Source organism: Haliotis rubra, unplaced genomic scaffold (genome assembly GCF_003918875.1).
Source record: "Haliotis rubra isolate DU_JTF1 unplaced genomic scaffold, ASM391887v1 Scf1111, whole genome shotgun sequence".
NCBI classification, from domain to species: domain Eukaryota; kingdom Metazoa; phylum Mollusca; class Gastropoda; order Lepetellida; family Haliotidae; genus Haliotis; species Haliotis rubra.
This window is the reverse complement of record NW_025765017.1, coordinates 252,629-277,819: the sequence shown is the minus strand read 5'-3', so window position 1 is coordinate 277,819 and position 25,191 is coordinate 252,629. Positions and strand designations below refer to the sequence as shown.

Sequence of the window (25,191 nt, the reverse complement as noted above, 5' to 3'; positions counted from 1 at the left end):
ATGGTATGTTTTATATCACGAACAGGTTCATACAAGATTATCTTGAGTACGGACAACAACACCCCCGTAGGAATCACAGGGTACATATGTTTATATATTTAGGAGATAAACATACTGTGTTTGGAAATTAGATGAATGTTAGACCGAATTGATAGTCTCTAAATTTCATTTGAAGCCGAACGCGTAGCGTTAGGTTTCAAATGATTAATTTAGAGACTATTCGGTCTAACATTCATCTAATTTCCAAACACAGTATGTTTATCTCCATTCTACCATAACCGATTTAACATCGAACTTCCTCGTCCTGCGGAAGACACGCGGCGTAATCCGGCATGGGGCGAGAGGCGAATTGAACTCGTCTGTGAAGGGAGTGGTAGGTGCCGTTCGTATTTTGTTAACATTGCAACATAAAAATATTCTGTCCAAAGAAAACAAACTACTGTTTATTCAATGCAATAATGTAACGCTATAATGGAATCGTCTGACCTACTTATTTTCTTGAAAGTAGACAGTTACGCAACAGTTTGAAATGGCGGACGAGCCAGTGTTTACATTTTGCGAAAGGTTGAAATTCGAAGTGACAGTGGAAAATACTTAACTGACTGTCGAACCTGAACCCTGCAGAATCGAAAAATACATCCATTTCTGATCAAACTATGTCCTGTAACTCATCAAAGAGTCGAAAGACTGTTGATTTTTATGACCGGCGAGTGTCGATCGTGATTTCAGGTACCTGCCTTCACCCCGGCATGCGACAAAAGAGTGACAGTGCTGCTTTGTGTACATGCGACTAACTTGGGATTCCTTGGAACATTCTTCTCATCATTTGGGACTGGATTTAGGCCAAGCTTTTCAAAGTGTACGAACATAGCAGTGACAGCCTTGCGGGGAAGGTGGCAGAGAGCGGAATTCTCGTGGTTCAATTTTTGACATTTTGAACGATGCAACAGGACATGATGGAGTATGAGTGGCCTAAATTTTGTGTCTCGCCTGACCGTTATCTTGCGAATTTATGATTCTAAACGGAAACAAATATACCATTTACCAGGTAGGTAAATGTTTACGAACGTTTTGCCGCACAAATAGGGATAGATAGGGATGTATTTTTTATTTTTACAAGGTTTTCTGATTTATACGTTAGATATTGTTTGTTTATGTTTGGGGCTGTGTATTGTAATTGAGTTGGAATATTTTTATAATAGAAGGTAATAATTATGATAGTGAGGTTCCCTAATAATTGTGGAGAAGAAATCGTATAATTGTATTTTTCGAGTTTTAATAAATGTTTCATCAGCATTTCCATCACGTCGATCTGTTGTGTTGATATTAGTCATGTTGGTGGCCAAGCTGAAGTAGTGCGGCAGTGTTGTATATGTGCGCAGTAAAGCGCCGTGAAATCAGACGCATTTTCAATCCAAATTGATACCTTCTGATTTTATTGATTGACCAATCAAATTCGAGCATTTCACGTATCCATGGTAGAATTAACGTTGGCGATAGTATAATTAATTGAATATAACATCAGCATGCCATGCCATATCCGTATTGCAATAACTTCAACAACCGCAATATCCCTTAAATAAAGCCTGTGACTTATGATTATGTAAAATTGTTGCTTTTATATGTCAGATTGTGAATGAACTGTATTCTTATTATCTCATTCCCTTATTACAGGGTGTCAGTTTGTCATCAGTTTGTCACCAGCAAATGAAAATTCTCACACCCTAGCCTGTGTTTTCGTGACTACTTCCACAAGACACTTTGATGGCTATTACATCACCATGAAAATTATATATTTTCTGAAAAATTTTAATAGCGAAAGTTTAGAGCGATACCCGCCTCAAATATATCTTCTCGCGTGTTGTAACGACACAGCTTAAATAATGATCATGTGACGTACAATTTTAATGTACTCACTGATATGAATAGACTTTATGAATGAATTGGTGTGATTACAGCCGCCGACACAACACCTCGCCAAGCAAAATTCTTAAAGAAATGGGAGAGAATATTGTAAACGTAAAGGAAGCCTCGCCATTATTTCAGTGTGAACAAAATATGATAAATAGTCCTGCATTCTTTAGAGGTTTTGGCCAGGAATGCCGTTACCCGTCGCCTTTATCTACATCCTTGGGAGATGCAGGGGTCTTGATGAAATGGGAGTGCGAGTATAATTGAAACTTAAAGGAACCACGACCATTATTTCAGCATAAACAGTACTTATTTGAAGGTTCTGCATTATTTTGGTCTTGAAGGTCGTTACACGTCGGCTTTTTCTACATTTTAGGGGAAACAGGAGACCCGTGCATCAAAAGAATCCTCATAAGTAGAAAAATCAATGGCGTTAGTCTTGTTCCACTCCGCCTACATAGATAGGTTTGTTGGTATCAAATAGGGTACACGAGTAATCTTTTACCATGTAACAAACCGACACGTCCTTATATAACTTAGTCACTGTACACTGCAGCATTAAACCCACCCCAATCAATCATTTACTTTCACTTTGGGCATAAATTCCCAATTCACTCAGATAACAGCATAGGAAAACACTCTCCGCCTTTGACAGAAAGTTGAAGAGGAAACAAACGTCATTATGTTCCTGTACAAAATCAATACACAAATATAAACAAAACAAGCACTATCTTTAAAAGTACAAAAACAAAACATAAAAATAAACAAAACAAGTACCAATTAAACCATCCCGTAGTTCATCCCCGACCTCTGCTGGCAAATTTCCGAATTAAAATATCATACAATTCTATGTATGCAACCCTAATGCTTTTAGTCAAATTTAACCGAAACTTGGTCCCGTGTTACACGCGCGTGTGTCTCGTTGCACAGCCTATGCACACCCGTGTGACACCGGACTCAAATGCGTTGCACACCCGTGTGACACGGGACTCAAACGCGTTGCACACCCGTGTGACACGGGACTCAAACGCGTTGCACACCCGTGTGACACGGGACTCAAACGCGTTGCACACCCGTGTGACACGGGACTCAAATGCGTTGCACACCCGTGTCACATGCGTGTTACACACGTTCCCAACGCGTTCAATGGGAATGAACTTTTAGGCAGTAGTGTATACTGTGAAAATATTGTATTCGGTGGCAGGTGACGTCAGCATTTCTTTAGCCAATCACAACACTTAAGGCGTTATATATTATATAGCGACTATAGATTATATATAACGGCGACACAATGCTGTCTGACATGCAGTATGGATTTGAGACGGCAATCAATACCAACGTCCATCTCTATCGCCGTGCTTGGGGCGCCCAATGTTGGAAAGACGTCCTTTGTCACTCGCTTTCTGGACGGCACATTCCCACCAGGGCGTTCTCCCACGAGCCAAGAGACTTTCGTCCGTTTCGTGCAAACTTCAGGTAATACTTTGTAATATACTTAAGTGTGAAATACTGAAAATTGGTATTTTTACTGCAGTGACAAAATCGATATGTACACTGTAGTGAAAATATCATTTTGCCAGAACTATTTCAAGGCCTAAACAGGTTTTCTGTTAAGTGTCTTGTCACATTGTAAATATTTCACCAAATGCATTAGATCAATAAGTCTGGCATCTGATGACTAACCTCCAGACACTTGAAATATCCTCTATTACTTATTTGTCAGAAATCTGTAAAAGTGTTGTTTTAGATTTAGATCTGTTTTGTAGATGTACATAACTGGATAAGATGATTGCTTCTCCAACCAAATGTCAGTATACTTAGTATATTCTGCTAGTTTATGCTTTAACACATGGCTTTCAGGCGGAAGTTACCAGCAGATACAGGTGGTGGACACCCATGGGATAAAAAAAGACAAATCAGCGACAGACGAATACATAAAGGACAGTGACGCCTTTGTGGTCATCTACTCTGTTGACAAACGAAAGTCTTTGAAGAAGGCCATCAAGATGTGTCGACGTGTTTTAGACATTAAAGGTAAATCACTTGTTGATATTAGCATATGTTTTCAGAATGACAATAGCTGATGCAGCCTTCTTTAAGTTCGGCCTTTTAGACCGTCTCTTGTACAGTAGGGATTTGAGGGTATTACAGGAAGCACTGCGTGTTGCATGAACTTAGAATGAGTGATTTTTAGTTTTACGCCACTTTGAGCAATATCCCAGCAATATTACGGCGGGGGGACACCAGGAATGGGCTGCACATTTTGTACCCATGTGGGGAATCGAACCCAGGTCTTGTACATTAGGGATTTGAGGGTAATACAGAAAGCACTGCGTGTTGCATGAGCTTATAAAGAGATTAGTTAGTCAGACTGGTGATTTGATAGGTAGTGTGTCGCTGTGTCATTAAGGGTATTAAAACAATAGCTGGATTATTTCATCCAGACTAGATTATTGCTGAGTGCAGCGTTAAGCGACAAAAAGTCGCAGTCTTACGATGGTTTTGTTGAATGGGGCCTGCGCAACTACTGCACAATTAACAATGAATAAAACTGAAGCATACAACTTTAAGAATAACAACCTCTTGTCTATTGCATAGAACAACGTTTCGATGAAGATTCTTACAAGCTATTACATGGTTAATACAACTATGTGATTAGTGTATGTATATGCATAGTATGTTATGACAAACAGCTGATTAGCAAACCTCCAAACTTCTAGAATGCTGATCAATCAATTATCCATGAATATTGGAAACACTGTAACATGATTTACATTATTGTTCGTTTACAGATTCTCCAGACACCCCTATACTTCTAGTTGGCAACAAATGCGACCATAAATGCGAAACACCTAAGAAGACGGAGAAGAGAAACAAATATATCCAAAATCGGATCAGTTGCTTTCACATGGAAAGTAGTGCCAAGACAAACCAGAACGTTCGGCTGATATTTGACATAGTAATAGAACATATGCAGAACAAAGCTTTGAAAGATACCATCACTTCATTGCGGAAGAGATCTCGCGTTTCACAGTGTGTTGGCAATGGAGACCATCGCCCTCCGGGAAGAATTTCTAAGGTTTCAATTGAGACTATCATGGGTTTTGACAAGCCTTGTGACAAATGACATTGTTTCGGTCGACCGAAGCTCTCTTTTGATCATGGACACATCGTCCAATTCGCGATGATGGTATGACGCTTCTTGAGGACAGTTGATGTCTGTCAGGAAATCATTGTTAAGAAGGCCCCAGTAATGTTGATAACGTTTGTGTCTTGTTGAATGTCTTACTCAGTAATATTCCAGTTGTATGAGTCTGAAACAATCGAGCCTGGACCAGACAATACAGTGACTATCATCATGATCATCTTGAACGTTCTTGAGGATCAGTTCTTGGTTGGATCTTCACTGATGCCAAGACATAAAGATAATTATTTTATTTGAAAGAAGAACATCCATGAAAGGTCACCTTCTGGAATCTCAGATGTCGTAAAGGTGAAGAGGGTCGCAGCAACTAGCGTGAAAGTACAGCGCTGAAGTCATGATGACTGGCGCTGTTAAGAACGGCGTGTTGTCAGTCAGTCGTATGCATGAATGAATAAATGAATGAATGAATGAATGAATGAATGAAAATCCTTTATGTTCAATGTATATAACGTTATGTTATCTTGCCAAGTGTTATTTAAATATCTGTGTTGTATTAATACAATCAGGAATTTTAATGTTATGCAGAAGATATTAGTCCGAAATATGTTTTTGAATATTGATGTTTTATGTTTTGTCTCTTATCAAAAAATAAATTACATCTTTTCTGCTCAACCATGTGTGTTCACAGTTGTATGTATCGAACATTTAAACTAGATATTTTCATAGATTTTTCTGACTCATGTGCACAGCAGCCAACAGTTTTGACTGCGTGAATTCCTCTATCAGGTGGTGTCAGTTTCAGTGGTTGTAAAGCTCGGGCAGTGGGGTAGCCTAGTGGTTAAGGCGCTCGCTCGTCACACCGAAGACCTGAGTTCGATTCCCCACATCGGCACAATGTGTGAAGCCCATTTCTGGTGTCCCCCGCCGTAATATGCTGGAATATTGCTGAAAGCGGCGTAAACCTAAACTCACTCATTCGTTATAGGTCCACCTTAGTTACCTGCAGAACATTGCTCAATTTCTGGTATTGGTCTGACGATGAGGCCGGAAGCTGTCAAGGATCGGTGTGAATATACCATGTAGAACTTCAACCAATGATCGTTCTGTTGTGTCTGTATGAACTACTCTCTTCAGGTTGCGTATCGAAAGAAAAAAGAAGAGATTATCATCGATTTCGAAATATATAACGTCAACGTGAAAAAATACTTTTTGGATAACTGCTGAAAAATATTCTGTTGGGCGTATGAATGAGTGAATGAGTGAGTGAGTGAGTTTAGTTTTACGCCGCACTCAGCAATATTCCAGCTATATGGCGGAGACCTGTAAATAATCGAGTCTGGACCAGACGACAACAGCATGAGCATCGATCTGTGCAATTGGATACCGATGACATGTGTCAACCAAGCCAGCGAGCCTGACCACCCGATTATTTATAGTAGGTGTAGATTTTCGATAACGTGAGCATCTCGTAAGGCGTGAACGTAGTTCAGTCACGTAGTTCACTCAAAATGTCATCAATGTCAACGTATGAAAGTGAATTTTACAATGATGAACATGTTTCATTCAAGTTAGATATATACAAGGAAAGAACTCGCATTAGAGTGCATTCAGTTTCGAAAAGGCAAATGCATACTATTTAGTTAAATCGTCGGTTTTTCCCTACATCTCGTGGTGGAAGATACCTGTGTGTTGGAGGATTTATGTACCGAGTGAATAAGAGGAAGCGAGATTGGATATCCTGGAAGTGCACAGAAAAGAACTGTAACTCCACTGCGTTAACTGTCAATGAAATTGTGACGTCCATAGACACCAGTGGACCACCACGATTCTGACGGCCCCGCACCAACAACCATTTGGAAGGGTGGCACTCGGGTCTGAAGAGATTGGTGAGAAAGGCTCACCCAAATATTTTTTAAATGATCAAAGTTCTTGCTAAGGAGCAGACTCACACTGAAGTCCGCCTGTTGCAGTTCGGCGGTGGACAAAACCGTCCATTGAAGAAAAAGAAATACAGGGACTTGGAGTGAGTGAATGAGTGTGATTTTACGCCGCTTTTAGCGATATTTCATCACGGCGGGGATACTAGAAATGGGCTTCACACATTGTAGCCATGTGGGGAATCGAACCCGGACCTTCGATGTGTCGAGCGAACGCTTTAACCACTAGGCTACCCCACCGCCCCACAGGGACTTGGAACGTCACATGGACGTCCTAAGGCATGATCTGAGGAGTGGACACATCAGCACCAGAGAGTTTGCAGATGCTGCATCTCACCTACTTCATGTTGGATGATTTTGTATACGAAATAAAATGGACGAAATGTAGTCTGTTCACGTAAATCGACATACGCCTGGCATACAAACAAGGAGTGGTACTCATCTTCGACATAGTTCATTTTACAAGTGTCACAAAATCTTTCTTTCATTGGGACATTTGAATATCTACCCATCTCAATTTTCAGTTGGTGACAACAACATCTAAACCTAGCTAAAGCGACATGAAATTTCTGAATACTTATATGCTTAATATAATGCTCTGAATATAAGTTAGACTTGTACACAGACTAATTATATGTTTTAGAACATTGTGACAAGGACGCATGCCAAACTTGCTGATAAATACATATAGCTCTATCCATAAATTCTGATAAAAACGACTGAATATTATCAATGCACCGGTTATCCCAAACATAGCCAAATCCGATTTTAAATAACACATTTGTCAATTTTGAAGCCCAATTACATTTACCATGACTCATATCTAACATTAACATGTTATAACATTTCTTGGGTAAGCGTGAGTTTGGCATGGATAGCAGTTTATACCAATACTTTGTACAACGCTTGTAGGCAAAGACATATACCGGGGATCTACTACACTCACCACGAACGATGTCCTCACACCAAGAAAATATTAACATGCTTGAACATGAACTCCTTCAATAGCACTGCTAATCTTACATTCAGAATCAAAGTCTAGTACCCATATTTCAGAACTTTAGAAAAAATAGACATCACTTTACTATCAAAAACCTTAAAGAAAACATCATATGGTAATGATCCAAATTTCGACAGACATTTGGAAACACCAAATAATACTTTTCTAGATTGCAACGATGAACTACATGTAATAAACTCTCTCTCCATCTGATCACGCTTCGGGGGCGGTGGGGTAGCCTAGTGGTTAAAGCGTTGGCTCGTCACGCCGAAGACCTGGGTTCGAATCCCCACATGGGTACAATGTGTGAAGCCCATTTCTGGTGTCCCCCGCCGTGATGTTGCTGTAATATTGCTAAAAGCGGCGTAAAACCAAACTCAGTCAGTCAGTGATCATGCTTCGATTTAGTTTGCTTCTTGTTGTTTAACGCCGCAGTAGGCAATATTCCAGTTACGTGGCGGCTGTCTGTAATTAATCGAGTCTGGATCCAGTGATCAACATCATGAGCATCGATCTACGCACTCGCGATACCATGACATGTGTCAACCAAGTCAGTGAGCCTTACTACCCGATCCCGTTAGTCGCCTTACGACAAGCGTGGGTAGCTGAAGAGCAATCCTCGAACAGATCTTTGAGGAATGGGGAGCATGAAACAAACAACACGTACATTGATTGTGTATTTATTTTCATATTTTACATTGCAATAGTTTAAAACCATGAAAACCATGGTCATAGTTGCGGTGCTCTCACACCCAAGAGCGAATCACAGGTTTAAACTTGAAACATCAACACAAAAATAAAAGCGACAAAATACTGTACATAACCTTGCTGACCACTCGTAACTCGTCAGGATACTCTGATATACAACACAAAAATAAAAGCGACAAAATACTGTACATAACCTTGCTGACCACTCGTAACTCGTCAGGATACTCTGATATACAATGTCATTCAATAGAGCCCGATTGTTCAATATCTTGAAACGTCTCAAAAGACACGACGTACTGGTTGCTTGTCACAAATGGTTAGCCGGACCATATAGGTTATAACCTGCCTACGTTTCAGATACTATGCCCACGCACCCTGATGACGAGCAACGCTTCACTTTACACACTGTAATAGTCTTCGTGGGACTTTGATTGGGTGAGAGTGAGGTGGATCTTAGGTTGTTTTCAACATTGGTCGGAATTCCTATTATACCACGGTGTGTCATCCTCACGGGGATGGAAACTCCGAAAGACGGGACAAAAACGGGATTCGAACCCACGATGATAGGTTTCTGTCATCTGTAATGTACACAACCCTGGGACGCCTTAAACGATTGGTCTAACCGTGGTCCCCCGGAAACTCGTCCGACCCCGAACCATAGAGAGATCCAAGGAATGAGATAAGGGTAATATCTCTCAGCACAACACATTCATATGGGTATATTACAGGTGTAATTTTCCGGTAAGGAACAAATATGCTCTAGTACGCTATCTCCCTGCAGTACGGTTGAATACTAAGCATATGGACATGGACATTTCTATAGATATGAGCAAAGATTTTGAGCGTTTTTTGCTTTTTCTATATAATCTGTGTACATTTTATCCAGCTTCAGAATTATCTAAAATCAGGTGGAGGTGGGTGTACGACGTCCCTTTTCACCTTAAGTGCTTGTTTTTCATGCATTATAGCGGTTTATGGACACGAAGTCGACCTTTTGAAATTTCGCTATGGACACGAAGTCGACCTGCGGCTAACTTTGATGTCGAAGGTGTTGTTAGAGTCACGCTAATCCGCCAGTGGGTGTTGTTTTAAAATTGTCGATAACTTGGGCGTGCAAAAGGCGTGAACACAGTTCACCCACGGAGTTCACACAAAATGTCATCAATGTCATAAAGGTTATCATATGAGAGTGATTTTTACAATGATGAACACATTTAATTCAATTTGGATATATACAAGGAAAGAACTTGAGGTAGTTTACATTCAGTTTCGAAATGGCAAATGCTCAGTTGAATCAGCGATTTCTTCCAACATCTCGTGGTGGCAGATACCTGTGTTGGTGGCTTTATGTACCGTGTGAATAAGAGGAAGAGAGATTGGATATCTTTGAAGTGCACAGAAAAGAACTGTAACGCCACTGCGTCAACCGTCAATGACATAGTGACGAAGGTGAAAGGCGTCCATAGTCATCCCATTGTCGAAGTAGACATGAAGGTAAGCATTTTAACAGTGCCTAATATCAATATGTTACAAAGAAAATTATAAATGTAAAATAAATATATCTGATCCGAACCATGTTTTGCATAATTTACATTTGATATTTGTTCACAGGTGAAGGAAACCCGCACCAACAACCATTTAGAAGGGTGGCACTCTCGTCTCAAGAGATTGGTGGGGAAGGCGCACCCCAATATCTTTCTTGCAAAGGAGCCGACTCATACTGAAGTCCGCCTGTTGCAGTTCGGCGGTGGACAAAAACGTCCCTTGAAGAAAAAGAAGTACAGGGATTTGGAACGTCGCCTGGACGTCCTAAAACATGATCTTAGGAATGGCCTCATCAACACCAGAGATTTTGCAGATGCTGCATCTCACCTGCTTCATGTGGGATGATTTCGAATCAGAGATAAAATAGACGAAATATAATACTTTTCTCCTGTTGTCTGTGCTTTCAACCGCATAATCCGGATTATCACCTTGTGTAAACACTGGATTATCTCTGTCTTTTTTAATCCCCTGTTGATTGGTATAATGCCAAATGGACAGGACGTCGACCTTTTTTCTTACCTGAACCGTGACATGTCACCCAAAGGTCGACGTCCTGTGCAGACACCATTATAGCGTATCAAGCGGAGGTCAGCACTCACGTCAAAATCACATGTAGTCAGCTGTCAAATATGAGCCGGATTTGTTGGACTAGAAACAATTTCTAGAATCACGTGTGACGCGAGTGTGATATATGTGATGAGTTGATGACACTGTGCTGGCAACACAAGTGACGATGAAAACACATGGAAGCTCAGTTCACATGACAACGCAAGCCTTCTTTCGTTTGTACTTCTTCTTGGATCCAGTCGATGACAGGGCTGGAAGAGAACATAAAGCTGATAATTGCAGAAAGTAAGTGAGTGAGTGGATCGATGGGTGGATGGCTGAGTGAGTGAGTGAGTCTATGAGAGAGTGAGTGAGTGAGTGTTACGCTTCCAACTACAGGTACACTGCCCACTTTTGGAACATTGCTTAAAGCAGAAAATAACCTCACTCACACAAACGCACATTTCCCTTTCACGTCCCATACAAACATCGTGTTATTTTCATCGTTTAACACTCTATCAGTTAGATAATGACCAAATGTCGACACTTACCTGGTGCTGAGACAAAAGTCGGCATACAGCTGGACGCAGGGGCTGAAATAAGAGAAATAGCTGTCTTGACAACATGTTTGTTGCGGATCAGGGAGTTCACAATAGAAGTGTATGTTCAAGTCAGAGGATACAGAATACATAATGACACTCCAAAATTTAGGAGTTTACATATGTTTGCCAGTCTAGACGAAATGGAAGCGAAAACCCGGCGTGACCCCAGGTGTTTGGGCAATTACAGCCCTATATCACCCATCGTGAATGAGTGAGTGAGTGAGTTAGATTTTACGCCGCTTTTAGCAATATTCCAGCAATATCACGGCGGAGGACACCAGAAATGGGCTTCACATATTGCAACCATGTGGATAATCGAACCGGGGTCTTCGGCATGACGGGCGAACGCTTTAACAAGTAGGCTACCCCACCGCCCCAAAGCGCTAAGGTGCCCCATACCTTAACATAGACTTCGGACAGTCTTAAATAAAAAATGAGCTTAGTGCTAAGATTGGCAGCCAGGTCGCTGAGCATTGGTTGCTGGGGACGGATCCGCCATCGTGAATGACAGATGACGTATCAAGAACATGGTTCAGGAACATCAAGGCGAAACACAGTGCCTACCTTCGTAGTCAACCCACTGATCACTGTCCGCAAGGTAGGAGTACTGGGGCGGTCCTGTGTCACGGGTTAAATCCCACCAGGCTTCAGGCACGTAGTTCTGAAATGTCAGTAGTGAGTGAGTTAAGTTCTCGCCTCTTTAGACAGTATAAATACAAAGGACAACAGGTATAAGCTTACCAGAGTTACATAATGTAGACACGGGTTATTGGTATTAGGTAGAAATGCATCCCTGAAACATTACAACATTACAAATATCAAAATTGACAAACTTCACGGATAACAACTTCTATATTACGAGAGTGCGACGTTTCGATACAGATTCTTGTACCGTTGTCTAGCAGGAATGTAACATACAATGGTGGCAAAGTATATATACTGAGTGTGACAAAGAAAACAAGATAACGATGTAATTAACACAACAGGGTAGGCTTAGAAGGTGATGAAGCCAGTGGTTGGTTATCCATAAAGTTTGTCAATTTTGTACTTCCCAGCTCCTAAAATGCCACTCAAAGAAATTACAAATATCTCTATCAATTTATCGCGACATTATGACTTCAATACTTTCCACAAACACCATACGAGCATAAGAAATAATGAGGATAACTGCATATCTAATGAATTTGTAGTAATTTCCTAATGTTTTAGGGGTGCATTTCAACCATATAACAAATTGGCTTACATTCAGAACGCGACTAAGGGTGGTCAGGCTCGCTGACTTGGTTGACACATGTCATCGTATCACAGAACGATGCTTATGATGTTGATCACTGGCTTGTCTGGTCCAGACTCGATTATTTACAAACCGCCGTCATATAGCTGGAATATTGCTGAGCGTGGCGTAAAACCCATTACGGTACATGATACATATGCATATAATTAGTGGTATTCTTTAGTCCTGGAATATTTCATTTTCCCGATCCACTAATATATGTGTCCAGCATAAAATGTTGCTCATTGTACATGAGTCTGCTATTATTAGTTTCATCATATCAGTTCTCTTGAAAGTAAATCTATTGGCCGATGTATACATATTTGTATAATAACATCAACTTAAACCAACGTAAAACAAAACTTCAAATATCACCAATACTCATTTAATCTTACATCTTTTGTTTTAGCTTCCGTCTCGGGTGACGATTTTTCCTCCAGTTGTTTGAACATTTCTTTCTTATCCTCCGTCATTTCACCTTTCTCTTCAATCTCTCGCTCAAAGGCGTCCAGCTGGTCGTCATTGGATTCCCGGTAACATACTACAATAGATAATGTAAGGACGGTCTATTCAGCGCTAATTAACTGTTAAGTGTTGGCGTCCATTCAGCGCTAATTAACTGTTAAGTGTTGGCGTCCACTCAGCGCTAATTAACTGTTAAGTGTTGGCGTCCAATCAGCGCTAATTAACTGTTAAGTGTTGGCGTCCAATCAGCGCTAATTAACTGTTAAGTGTTGGCGTCCAATCAGCGCTAATTAACTGTTAAGTGTTGGCGTCCATTCAGCGCTAATTAACTGTTAAGTGTTGGCGTCCATTCAGCGCTAATTAACTGTTAAGTGTTGGCGTCCATTCAGCGCTAATTAACTGTTAAGTGTGGGCGTCCAATCAGCGCTAATTAACTGTTAAGTGTTGGCGTCCACTCAGCGCTAATTAACTGTTAAGTGTTGGCGTCCACTCAGCGCTAATTAACTGTTAAGTGTTGGCGTCCAATCAGCGCTAATTAACTGTTAAGTGTTGGCGTCCATTCAGCGTTAAGTAACTGTTAAGATTGGCGTCCATTCAGCGCTAATTAACTGTTAAGTGTTGGCTTCCAATCAGCGCTAATTAACTGTTAAGTGTTGGCGTCCAATCAGCGCTAAGTAACTGTTAAGATTGGCGTCCATTCAGCGCTAATTAACTGTTAAGTGTGGGCGTCCAATCAGCGCTAATTAACTATTAAGTGCTGGCTTCCATTTGTCCTTTGCCAATGACACATCAACGCCACTTAACTTCCATTGTTTAGCCTGTATCTTTGTTGTCTTATTACTTTTGTTATTCTTACATGTGCATTTATATGCTCTCTGCCTCATACCATTCATTCACCTGATGAAGGAGAAAGGATATTCTCTGAAACGTTGTGTTCCCCATGACATCCATAACAACTCTCTTCCATATGTGTATCACTTCTAAAAGCCATTCAAAGACCTGGTAATGAAGTTGACCTGTGATTGTGCGTTCGAGTCCGACATTTTTCAGAAATACCAAGCAATGCTCTAAAGGAATACAAGACAAAATCATGCTAACATATAAAGCACTAGTTTACAATAATGTCGGTATTCTCTCCTACCTGCTAGAAACATATCTGTGATGACGTCCAAGTGTCGGAGCTCCAAAAAGCAGCCTCCGGACCTCTCGGCAAGTTCTTTATAGAAATGCACGGCATGTCCTGTACGGCCTGCGTTCACTCCATACACCTGGAAGTACAAGCGTCAACTTTTAAACTAAAAATCGAGGAACATGGCATACATTTCAGAATGTGTTTGCTCTGCCTGCGTCAGATCCCCCTCCTTATCTTCCCATAGGATGTTGTGTCAGAGATGAGGAGACGCCGGTTTGAACAGTTTTGTAATTCCATCGTTTTGACTGCTTCAACTGATCTAGACGTTTATATGTAAATATGAACACAAGAAGAACAGCTCCTGGTACAACTCAAAATGGTCACTTAACGACCTGCTCCTAATTTTGCGGCTCCCTGAACAATAGCCTGAAGACATGTATGAAGTTTAGTTAGATATTTTCTCGCCAGAAGGTGAGTGAGTGAGTGAGATTTTAGCAATATTCCAGCAATATCACGGCGGGGTACACCAGAAATGGGCTTCACACATTGTACCCATGTAGGGAATCGAACCCGGGTCTTCAGCGTGACAAGCCAACGTTTTAACCACTAGGCTACCCCATCGCCCCTCTTGCCAGAAGGAGGATCTGACACAAGTTGTGCAGCTCACACGACCTTCCCATTTATAACACCCGTTTCACAGCATACTCGCAACATGATAGAAACTGAATAAAATGGACAGTGAGAATAGATACACAAGCAGCGCGCCATAATGGACATATTGGCTTGTTGGTTGTTTAACGCCGTACTTTGCGATATTCCAGCTATATGGCCTCAAATGAAACCCCGACCAGCGATACCAGTGATTGTCTCCATGGTGATCTACGTTATTGGGATACAGTGGTACTTATCAGCCAGAATGTCATTGGACAAAGCGCTAAGGTGAGTGAGTTTAGTTTTACGCAGCATTTAGCAATATTCCACCAATATCACGACGGGGGACACCTAAAATAGGCTTCACACATTGTACCCATGTGGGGAATCGAACCCAGGTCTTCGACGTGACGAGCGAACGCTTTAACCACTAGGCTACCCCACCGCCCTAAAGCGCTAAGGTGTCCCAAACCTTAACATAGACTTCAGGCAGTCTTAGTGCTAAGGTTGTTTTGTGCATGGGCACCCAGGTCGCTGATAATTGGTTGCTGGGGACGTATATGCATGTATGTGTATGACTATGAAAAGAATCTCATTCACCTGATAATGGAGCAGGAATTAGCTCTGAAACGTATAACGAATAACGTGTCATGTATTCATGTTCGTCCAATTTCTAAATGCCTTTCAAGAACATCATGACGGAACACACACCTTCACGCCCATGCCGGTCAGCAGGTCCAGTTCGTCCCTCCAGTTGATGTTCTGGTCAGTGTAGGATGGGGGGTGGGGCTCAGCGTCTCCGATGACCACCAGTGCCTTGGCCGAGTCCTCAGACCAGTCCAGTTGCTGGGCCTTGCGGAGTACCCACTCATAGCACTGCAACACAGATTACAATGTTACCGAAAGGATATCGTAACTACAAATAATGACTGACTGACTGACTCACTGAGTTTGGTTTTACGCCGCTTTTAGCAATATTCCAGCAACATCACGGCGGAGAACACCAGAAATGGGCTTCACACATTGTACCCATGTGGGGATTCGAACCCGGGTCTTCGGCGTGATGAGCCAACGCTTTAACCACTAGGCTACCCCACCGCCCCTACAAAGAATGAACTGGTGCTAGCAAAGAATGCGATTAGATTGTAATCAAATACAAAATACTGCTTTTACTTCTTTGTTCATAATCCAAAGCTAGGCAAATAGGGGTAGCCCTGCTCGTCACGAGCTGGGTTCGATTCCCAACGTGGGTAGGAGGCCCATTTGTGGTGTCCAGCAGTCGACTCACTCACTCACACGGCCATTGGTCGTAGAATCGGTCCAATAGTCTGAGTTAACCTGAGAGAAAGCTGATGTGGGAAAAGAAGTAATATAAGTCATACTTGGCTTTCTCAAAATACTTGGCTTTCTCAAAATAGATATATGCGTGATGTGTCAGACAGTCGCAATCCTCTTGGAGAACCCTGTGGTCTACAAAGGTGATTTTGACCATAAACGTGTGATTATCTACAAACAGGTATTCCAAGTGTGAGAAGGTGCGCCGAGAGGTGTAAATGACGCAGTTCCTACCTCGGGAGCGTCCCCTCCGCCTGTTTGCGGTACATCCTTGGCGAAACTGACCAGTCTCTGAACCTCGGCCGTCAAATCAATTGAACGCAGAACGTATTGGTACTCGTGGTCGCAGTAGTCTCCGTGAGCCATGAGGCCGATCCTAATGGACGGTATGTCGGTGAGGAGGCGCGAACACGTCTCTCGCAGCTTCTGTCGTACCTATAAAAAATTAACTGACTATGAATTGTCGGTGGACTTTTGATTGTTTAAGATGCTAAAATAGGCACTGAACAATGAACAGGTTTCATGGTGTCGGATATGATAAAGGATATTGGCCATCATATATATCACCTGTGCATACTCTAACGTCTTGATTATAGGTCACCATTGTCATTCATACTATCAATCACTGGTTTATCTCACCCAACTTCGTTCATATACAGAAGGCTGTATTAGAGCAGGTGTTATATTGAGGGCGGCTTTAGACACTAGTACCTATATCCTCAGTATAACGCGTATGGAGAAACATAGTTTGAAACATACCTCGTTTAAACAGCCGTACATGCTTCCAGTCGTATCGAAAGAAAATACGACCTCAACCCGGCGGCCTCCATTGTCGAAACTACTCATGATCTCCTGAATAGACAAAGGGACGAGTGAGTGAGTTCAATTTTACGCCGCATACAGCAATATTCTAGCTATATGGCGGCGGTCTGTAAATATTAGAGTCTGGACCAGACAATCCAGTGATCAACATCATAAACATCGATCTACGCAATTGGGATACGATTACATGTGTCAACCCGTCAGCGAGCCTGACCACCCGATCCCGTTTGTCGCCTCTTATGACAAGCATGGGTTACTGAACATCAATTCTAACCCGGACCTTCACGGGTTTACAAAGGGGCGAGATGTTCATAATCACTTCTACTTAGAACCCGTGAAAATACGGGATACACTTGGTCTTCACCACCCCAGCTTGTCGTAAGAGGCGACTAACTGGATCGGGTGGTCAGGCTCGTTGAAGTGGTTGACACGTCATTGCATTTAAATTGTGTAGATCAATGCTCATGATGTTGATCACTGGAATGTCTGGTCCAGACTTGATTATGTACAAACTGCTGGAATATTGATGGAATATTGATGAGTTCGGCGTTAAACAACAAATTAAAAAACCCCTCCCAAAACACTTCTTAGCTATACAAATTGAGCGCAAAAGAAAATATATAACTAAGCTTAACATATGTTATATTTGGGATCACACTTTCTTAGTAAAGTACAAATTCTAGTACATTTTTGGGTTGAGTCCCATCCGGGATTCGAACCCACACCCTCAGAGTCAGGCACCTAATCGCCAGCACACAAAGTCAGCCGCCTAACCCGCTCAGCCATTGCGATTAGGTGCCTGACTCTGAGGGAGTGGGTCCGAATCCCGGATGGGACTCAACCCCAAAATGTACTAGAATTTGTATTTTACTAAGAAAGTGTAATCCCAAATATAACATATGTTACATTTGACCACTTTCTAAAATGGCATTATGTAATTATAACTAAGCTGATCATGTTTTTTCATTTTTAAATACAGGATGTATTATAACATTAAAAAATGAACTATACTGGCTTCCAGCACTTCAATACCACTTCTACAAAGTAATATTTTAGAAATATCACACGATTTTAAAAAAAACCCCAAACCCAGCTACTACTTACACACAGCTGTTTCGGATCCAGTGCCTCTGACAACGATGTGGCGCCCTCTGAAACAACAGTGATGGCATCCTGTTATCTGAGTGAGTGAGTGAATGTGTGAGTGAGTGAGGTTTTACGCCATATCACACGGCGCGGACAGCAAAATATAGGCATCACACGTAGTACCTGTGTGGGGAATCGAACCCAGTGTTCAACATGAGGAACAGACATTTCAACCATTAATCTACCCCCCCGGTTCACATCACTGATTCATGTTAGAACAACTAGCTGAGGTATAATATTATCCTAACTTATCTACTACTACAACTGGGACTGTAATGTTGCTGTGAGAGGAATTTAGAAGTTGGAGCAGTAACGAGTGAGTGAGTGAGTGAGTTTTGTTTTACGCCGCACTCAGCAATACTCCAGCTATATGGCGGCGGTCTGTAAATAATCGAGTCTGGACCAGACAATCCAGTGATCAACAGCATGAACATCGATCTGCGCAATTGGGATGGAGCAGTAACGAAGGATAACAAAGTTTATAATAAAAAACCAGTTCATATATTGATATCCTTCCTTGTTACTGCTACTGTTAACATATAATGATGATTATGATGTCGATCATTTCGTTCTACTAACCTGATATTTCTGAGTTGACTTCTTTTATTTCCACGCAGATAACAGAGCCATCCCTGACACCCACATCCATCAAACTGACGCCAGCGAGTTGTCTCCCTTCACTCTGCAATAATGAATACTTTCTACATGTCGATATCACACAGTAGCCTTAACAGCGCACGACCACAGAGGGTATTTCTGTACATAATACAGGTTCCTGTTCAAGCATTTTTATAAATTCGTTCTGAATTGTACCTTACTGACAAAGCCTCTCTCTAGTACTTATTCGGGGGTGGGGGGGGGAGATGGACTTCTTTTTTTTAATGAATGCATACTACTTTAATATGTTTTATCTTTCTCCTTTTGATAAGAAACCGAAGGGAACAAAAACATATATACAAAAACAAAACCATTTTGAAAAACAAGTGTTTTCAAGAGATTTCACGATTAAATAGCATGCTGATAAAATGAATAAAATGGTTCATGAAAACTTAAAGGCTTATACTTTCTTATTTTGAAAAGATTTAAGTAAAATAATTCAGTAGTAAGAAAATGAATCGTGACAATATTATTCCACATTCATGGTCACGTTTTGGTTTGGTTGTTGTTTTACGCCGCACTCAGCAATATTCCAGCAATATGGAGGCGGTCTGTAAATAATCAAGTCTGACAACAATCCAGTGATCAACAACATGAGCATCGATCTACACATCTGGGATACGATGACACTTGTCAACAAGCCTGACCACCCGATCCCGTTAGTCGCCTCTTACGACAAGCAGGGGGTGGTGAAGACCAATTCTATCCTGTATTTTCACGGGTCTACTGGTCACGTACCTTGAGCACGACATTGGCAAGCGACGCACACTCCGCTTCCGCTATTTTGTCTTGCAGATGACGAAAACTCTTCGTATTTTGCATTGCGTACTCCTCCGTGCGACCATCCGGGAACTGTACCACCAGGTTCAACAGCTGTGGGGTGACGATCTGTATACACCAATTGTATTTGTTACCAGTAATCGATCTTGATATCCTCACAACAAATATATTCTGAACTTTCTGCATAAAATTAAAATGTAGGGAATAAATCTCTCATTACACAAAACCGACTTTCAGTGTTTACTACGCTACTAGAGGATAACGGTACAATGAAATTGCATCACAATTTGTCGGCGATTGTGACGTAATTGGTGACGTGTGGTCACTGTCAAATAATCACTGAACACAATAAATGGTAATGTAAACACATTTCACCTAATGCATTTGGTCAGCAAGCTTGGGCACCGGATGACCAACACATTGCGAAGAAAACTCGCACCGATCAATGATCGCCGAGTCAAATTCAACAAAACGATGTTTGGCAGTATACGATTTGTGTAATACACAGATGACAAACTCGTATTTATAAATGCATGATGTAACTTCGATCTATGATTGTTTGTTGTTTAACGCCGCACTAAGCAATATTCCAGCTATATGGCGGCGGTTTGTAACTAATCGAGTCTGGATCAAACAATCCAGTGATCAACAACATGACTGACTGACTGACTGAGTTTAGTTTTACGCCGCTTTTAGCAATATTCCAGCAATATCACGGCGGGGGACACCAGAAATGGGCTTAACACATTGTGCCCATGTGGGGAATCGAACCCGGGCCTTCGGCGTGACGAGCCAACGCTTTAACCACTAGGCTACCCCACCGCCCCTCAACAACATGAGCATCGATCTACGCAAATGGGATACGATGATATGTGTCAACCAAGTCAGCGAGCCTGACCACCCGATCCCGTTAGTCGCCTCTTACAACAAGCATGGGTTACTGAAGATCAATTCTAACCCGGATCTTCACGGGTATATGGACCTGTATGACCGAATAACACTAGCGGTGTGCCAGTATATATACATGACAAGAAGCTCTGACAAGAGATATGGAAATCGGATATAGAGCGCTAGCACTAGAGAAAGGGCTGGGCGGAATGGAAAATACTGCATTTCTGGGACTGCTAGACACCCCAGGAGTCAAAAAGCCTCTCGTCTGCACAATACGGTTGAACAAAACAAGTAAATAGCATCTTTGAAATTGAAGCTAGACAAGCAGTTCATAGACCTGATAAATAAAACATACCTCTGCCTTCAGGATAGTCTCTGCCCGAACTCCCAGATAGGCCAGAGAAAGAGACTTATTGAGGATTTTCCCTTGGTATTTTATCCTGACCAGCTCTTCCGCCACTTGCTCCTCTCGAGCGACGCGCTCACAGACAGTGCGAATGGTGGCTGTCGGCTCCAAGTAATACTGGCTGTTTCTTCCTGTGGGCAATTTCACATACACGTCCAGATCGCGCTTGGCTGCCATTTTCAATGAAACCTTTTCTGCTGCTTCTACCAGCTGCGATTATAAATTTGGTTTGTCGGTACAACAAATTTTGTCATTTTAATAACACGACGTGCCGTGCACTAAAGATAGCAGCCAATCAAATTTGAGTCTATTTTTAGAGGCCGCCGCGAGTCTAATTTTAGAATTAGTAATGCTGACGAATTATGCTTATTAGTACATTTTCAAGTGCTATATAATTTATAATTTATATTTGCACGCAATATGTCCATCCCGCTCTGTAGTTAGTTTTCCGAAGACGCATCCACAAGTCTACAAAGACAAACAACAGACTCCCATTTGTAAACACGCTATGATTGGAAGAAGGGAGGCAACTCTAATTGAGAAAACCTTTAAATAATGTTAGTCGGTAGACCTCCTGTCTCACAGACCCGTATTTCCTTATTTCCTAAATATTGAAAAATAAGAAGTGAAAACAACAATCATCAGTCATTTGTTTTAATTGGCATAAGGCGTGAATAATGAAACACAGGTAGATCTAGACTGAAATAACATGAATAACAGCGTTTTTTAGTAGAACTGACCAGTATTTTGATTAAAATACATCATAATCGGATAACAATTATATACCATACACGTATCCATGATGCGGATTGTTTAAGTAATATAAATACGAAGTCTGTGTATGTCTTTGCTAGTAGATGGTTACTGCTCTGTGAGACAATAAACCAAAAATATATTCAACCATAAACCGGTGTCCTCAGCAACATCCGATGTCCTACACATATATACGACACCGACATATTTCTTAAACAGCGGCTAGAACAAAATTAAAGAAAGGCACTGTGTACAACTGTACACCCTGTACGAGTCGATCGTTCATAGATTCCAAATCAGCACAAATGGCGGCAGTTCGTCACATGAATCACATCAGCAGTAATACGTCTTGCAGCTGCACCCTGTTGGTAGGTACAGTCTCAGTTGTCTGACTCTCTGCCCGGGGGTCGCCTTCTCGCAGTATCCCCACACCTTCACCCACTCGTAATCCTCCGAACACCTTCCCCCACCCCCAGAAGTGTGAGAGCTGTTACTGCAGTTGCCGCAGTGCAGACCAGGTGCGCTGGAAATAGAGTGAGTGAGTTTAGTTTTACGCCCATTTAGCAGTATTCGAGCAATATCACGGCGGGGAACACCAGAAATGGGCTCCACACATTGTACCCATGTGGGGAATCGAACCCGGGTGTTCTGCGTGACGAGCGAACACTTTAATCACTGGGCTACCCCACCGCCCCTCTGGAAACAGAAAAAAATAGCAATGACCTAATGCTATCACATCGAACTGTCTTGAAATATTTTTTATAAGAGTTTGAACGGTTGAATATCATTAGCCCTTTTGTAGGAAATGTGTCGGCGGTGTGGTGGCCTGGTGGTTAAAGCGTTCGCTCGTCACGCCGAAGACCCGGGTTCGAATCTGTACATGGTGTGAAGCTCATTTCTGGTTTCGCCTGCCGTGATATTGCTGAAATAATAGCCAAGACAATCCCCACAACTTATGAAAGGGTATGACGCAATTAAATATCTTACCCGCATGTGTTGTATGACACTCGCTGGTAGTCGGGGTTGACAGTCCAACATCTCCCGCCATATAGCTTGAACATGCGCAGTGTGGTTTGCGTACTTCGACAAGTGTAGTCGCTAGGGGTAGCCATCTTGAAATCACTGTAAAGAAAACGGGTTATTGTTCATTCAGCTAATTTGATTCAATTGTAGTAAGCTGATGCTTAATCAGACGCAGGATAATGACTGAACATGCATCGAAGCCACTGATTCCAGTGGCGGTGGGGTAACTTATCGGTTAAAGCGTTCGCTCGTCTCGCCACCCAACCAGGGTTCGATGACCTATATGGGCACAGTGTGTGAAACCCATTTCTTCCAAGATATGGCTGGAATATTGCTAAAAGCGGAGTAAATCCATACTCATTTATAGGGGTGGGTATTGCAGAGAATTTTAATATTCCGATATACATGTATTGCGATGCGAAAGCATGTATTGCGATATGTATTGCATTATATTGCGTGAAGAATTTTTACACAAAAAACTACTTATAATCAAGGTAATGCTTGATTTATAAAGCAAATACACAGCAAAATCACTATGCTTGATTAAGCTTTAATAACAACTTTTATTCATGATTGAAAATAAAAATGTGAATAATGTTTGGCACAAATGAAAAAAGGAAATATCCGAAGATTTCCGAGTGTTACGAAGTTTTCCGAATGCAAGTCAAAATACCGGTTTTCGATCAGCGTATCGCAGTATTGGGCAGCCCTACTCATTTACTGGTATTATTTCCTTTATTTCACGACAACTTGGTGTAGTTTGGAGAGATTTGCCTATTTGGATGTAATTGATGGTGCTGACCATCGCAGGGTCATAATGAGGGCAATCTGTCCCCCACGCATACTCATAAGGGGCATCCGGACGAATCTGTGTTATACTTGATTTGATGTACAGCTCTTTAGATTTCTTGTTTAAGTTTGTGTGGTTGGACAATCTCGCGTTCGCCACCTATACTGAAACTAGAAGCGTTAATACATGGCCACCTGGATTAGAATTGGTTGTGATTGGTGAGGAAGAATCCCATCCTACACTAACAAAAACATTAATTTGAAGGACCTGCTGACCGGCATAGGCGTGAAGGTGTCTGTTCCTTCGTTAGGTTATGGTCGTCCCGATATACACAGGTCCCTCGCAAGCTATGTTAGTAGCATTAGAGGCGACTAGATGGAGTCAGGTTAAGCGACCTAATTGATCGCGTGTCCCTATAGTGTAGATCGATGCTGATGATATCCATCACTGGTATGTGAGTGAGTGAGTGAGTGAGTATGGTTTTACGCCGCTTTTAGCAATATTCCAGCAATATCACGGCGGGGAGACCAGAAATGGGCTTCACATATTGTACCTATGTGTGGGGAATCGAACCCGGGTCTTCGGCGTGACGAGCCAACGCTTTAACCACTAGGCTACCCAACCGCCCCCAACTGGTATGTCTAGTTCAGACATATCATATAACAAACAACACACCAAACTGCCTCAATTCTCGGGAAATGACAATTCCGATCGTGGGCACCTATTGCACTTGAATATGTCTTAACATGCTTGAGCCGAATCTAAACAAAAGATGTGACTTAGTCGATGCCCAAGTTTGATACTATACTAGGTCGGTCTTACCCCTCCTTGTACCCGGTTGGGTAGACGTTCGCTGAATACAAATAATCATTGATGTGTTGGTTACTATTTCCTTTCAGATTTCCAAACGGGATGAGACCGAACTGTGTGTCAGGTTGAGCAAAGTTCTTAAACCCAAGAATTGGAGCCAGGAACGTCTTCTCCCTCATCTCGGCACTGATGGCATTGCTGAAACAAAGGTATAGAACATGCAGTAGACACATGAAGGAGGTACACTCTATCTGAACATTAACTGTTAGGATTGACGCCACACGTACTGTCAAGTATTTAACTGACTGACTGACTGGGTTTAGTTTTACGCCGCGTTTAGCAATATTCCAGCAATATCACGGCGGGGGACACCAGAAATGGGCTTAACACATCGTGCCCATGTGGGGAATCGAACCCGGGTCTTCGGCGTGACGAACCAACGCTTTAACCACTAGGCTACCCCACCGCCCGTGAAGTATTTAACGGTCTGATACATGCTGTATCTTCATATGACCAAACTGATATAACAAACTTAAGGTATATTACGAAAGCGAAATCCCTTAATACAAATGTTAACTGTATTAAAGTACCGAGGGCGGATGTGTACATCATAACGCATCTGTTAATACAAGGCCGTAGTTTGTGCGTCCTCAGTTCATCTATATGAAAACGATTTTCATATAGAATTAATCATACCATCATGGTGTCGTACTATTTGATTATTCTGTCTGAAAGGTTGATCCATCCCCGAATTTTCTCTTATTTTTTTCAAACAAACAAAACAAACAAACAAACGAACTTTAAGCACTCACTCGGGGTACTCGAAGCTATCACCAGATGGAGAATATCCCGCGGAGAGGTCC

General features: G+C 41.8%; 2 protein-coding genes and 1 long non-coding RNA gene across 3 annotated transcripts; 1 reads left to right on the top strand and 2 right to left on the bottom strand.

Moving 5' to 3' along the window:
- Positions 1-3,221: 3,221 nt before the first annotated feature.
- LOC124288595 (ras-related protein Rap-1b-like) lies at positions 3,222-5,038 on the top strand. The gene is made up of 3 exons (XM_046725148.1): positions 3,222-3,387; positions 3,772-3,945; positions 4,704-5,038. Exons 1-3 carry the CDS (start codon positions 3,222-3,224, stop codon positions 5,036-5,038), a joined length of 675 nt encoding a protein of 224 aa, XP_046581104.1.
- A 3,619-nt stretch (positions 5,039-8,657) lies between these two features.
- LOC124288589 lies at positions 8,658-8,980 on the bottom strand. Its single transcript, XR_006901477.1, has 2 exons — positions 8,896-8,980; positions 8,658-8,817 (listed from the first exon to the last, which is right to left on the bottom strand). It is a non-coding gene; the product is annotated as an uncharacterized LOC124288589 (long non-coding RNA).
- Positions 8,981-10,817: 1,837 nt separating this feature from the next.
- Positions 10,818-21,177, bottom strand: LOC124288578. The gene is made up of 12 exons (XM_046725132.1): positions 20,902-21,177; positions 19,614-19,763; positions 18,798-18,900; positions 18,177-18,223; positions 17,010-17,102; positions 16,485-16,685; positions 15,627-15,791; positions 14,274-14,400; positions 13,063-13,208; positions 11,959-12,055; positions 11,344-11,385; positions 10,818-11,064 (listed from the first exon to the last, which is right to left on the bottom strand). The coding sequence occupies exons 1-12, from the start codon at positions 21,127-21,129 to the stop codon at positions 11,003-11,005; spliced, it is 1,461 nt and encodes a 486-aa protein (XP_046581088.1). The 5' UTR covers positions 21,130-21,177; the 3' UTR covers positions 10,818-11,002.
- Between the last annotated feature and the right edge of the window lie 4,014 nt (positions 21,178-25,191).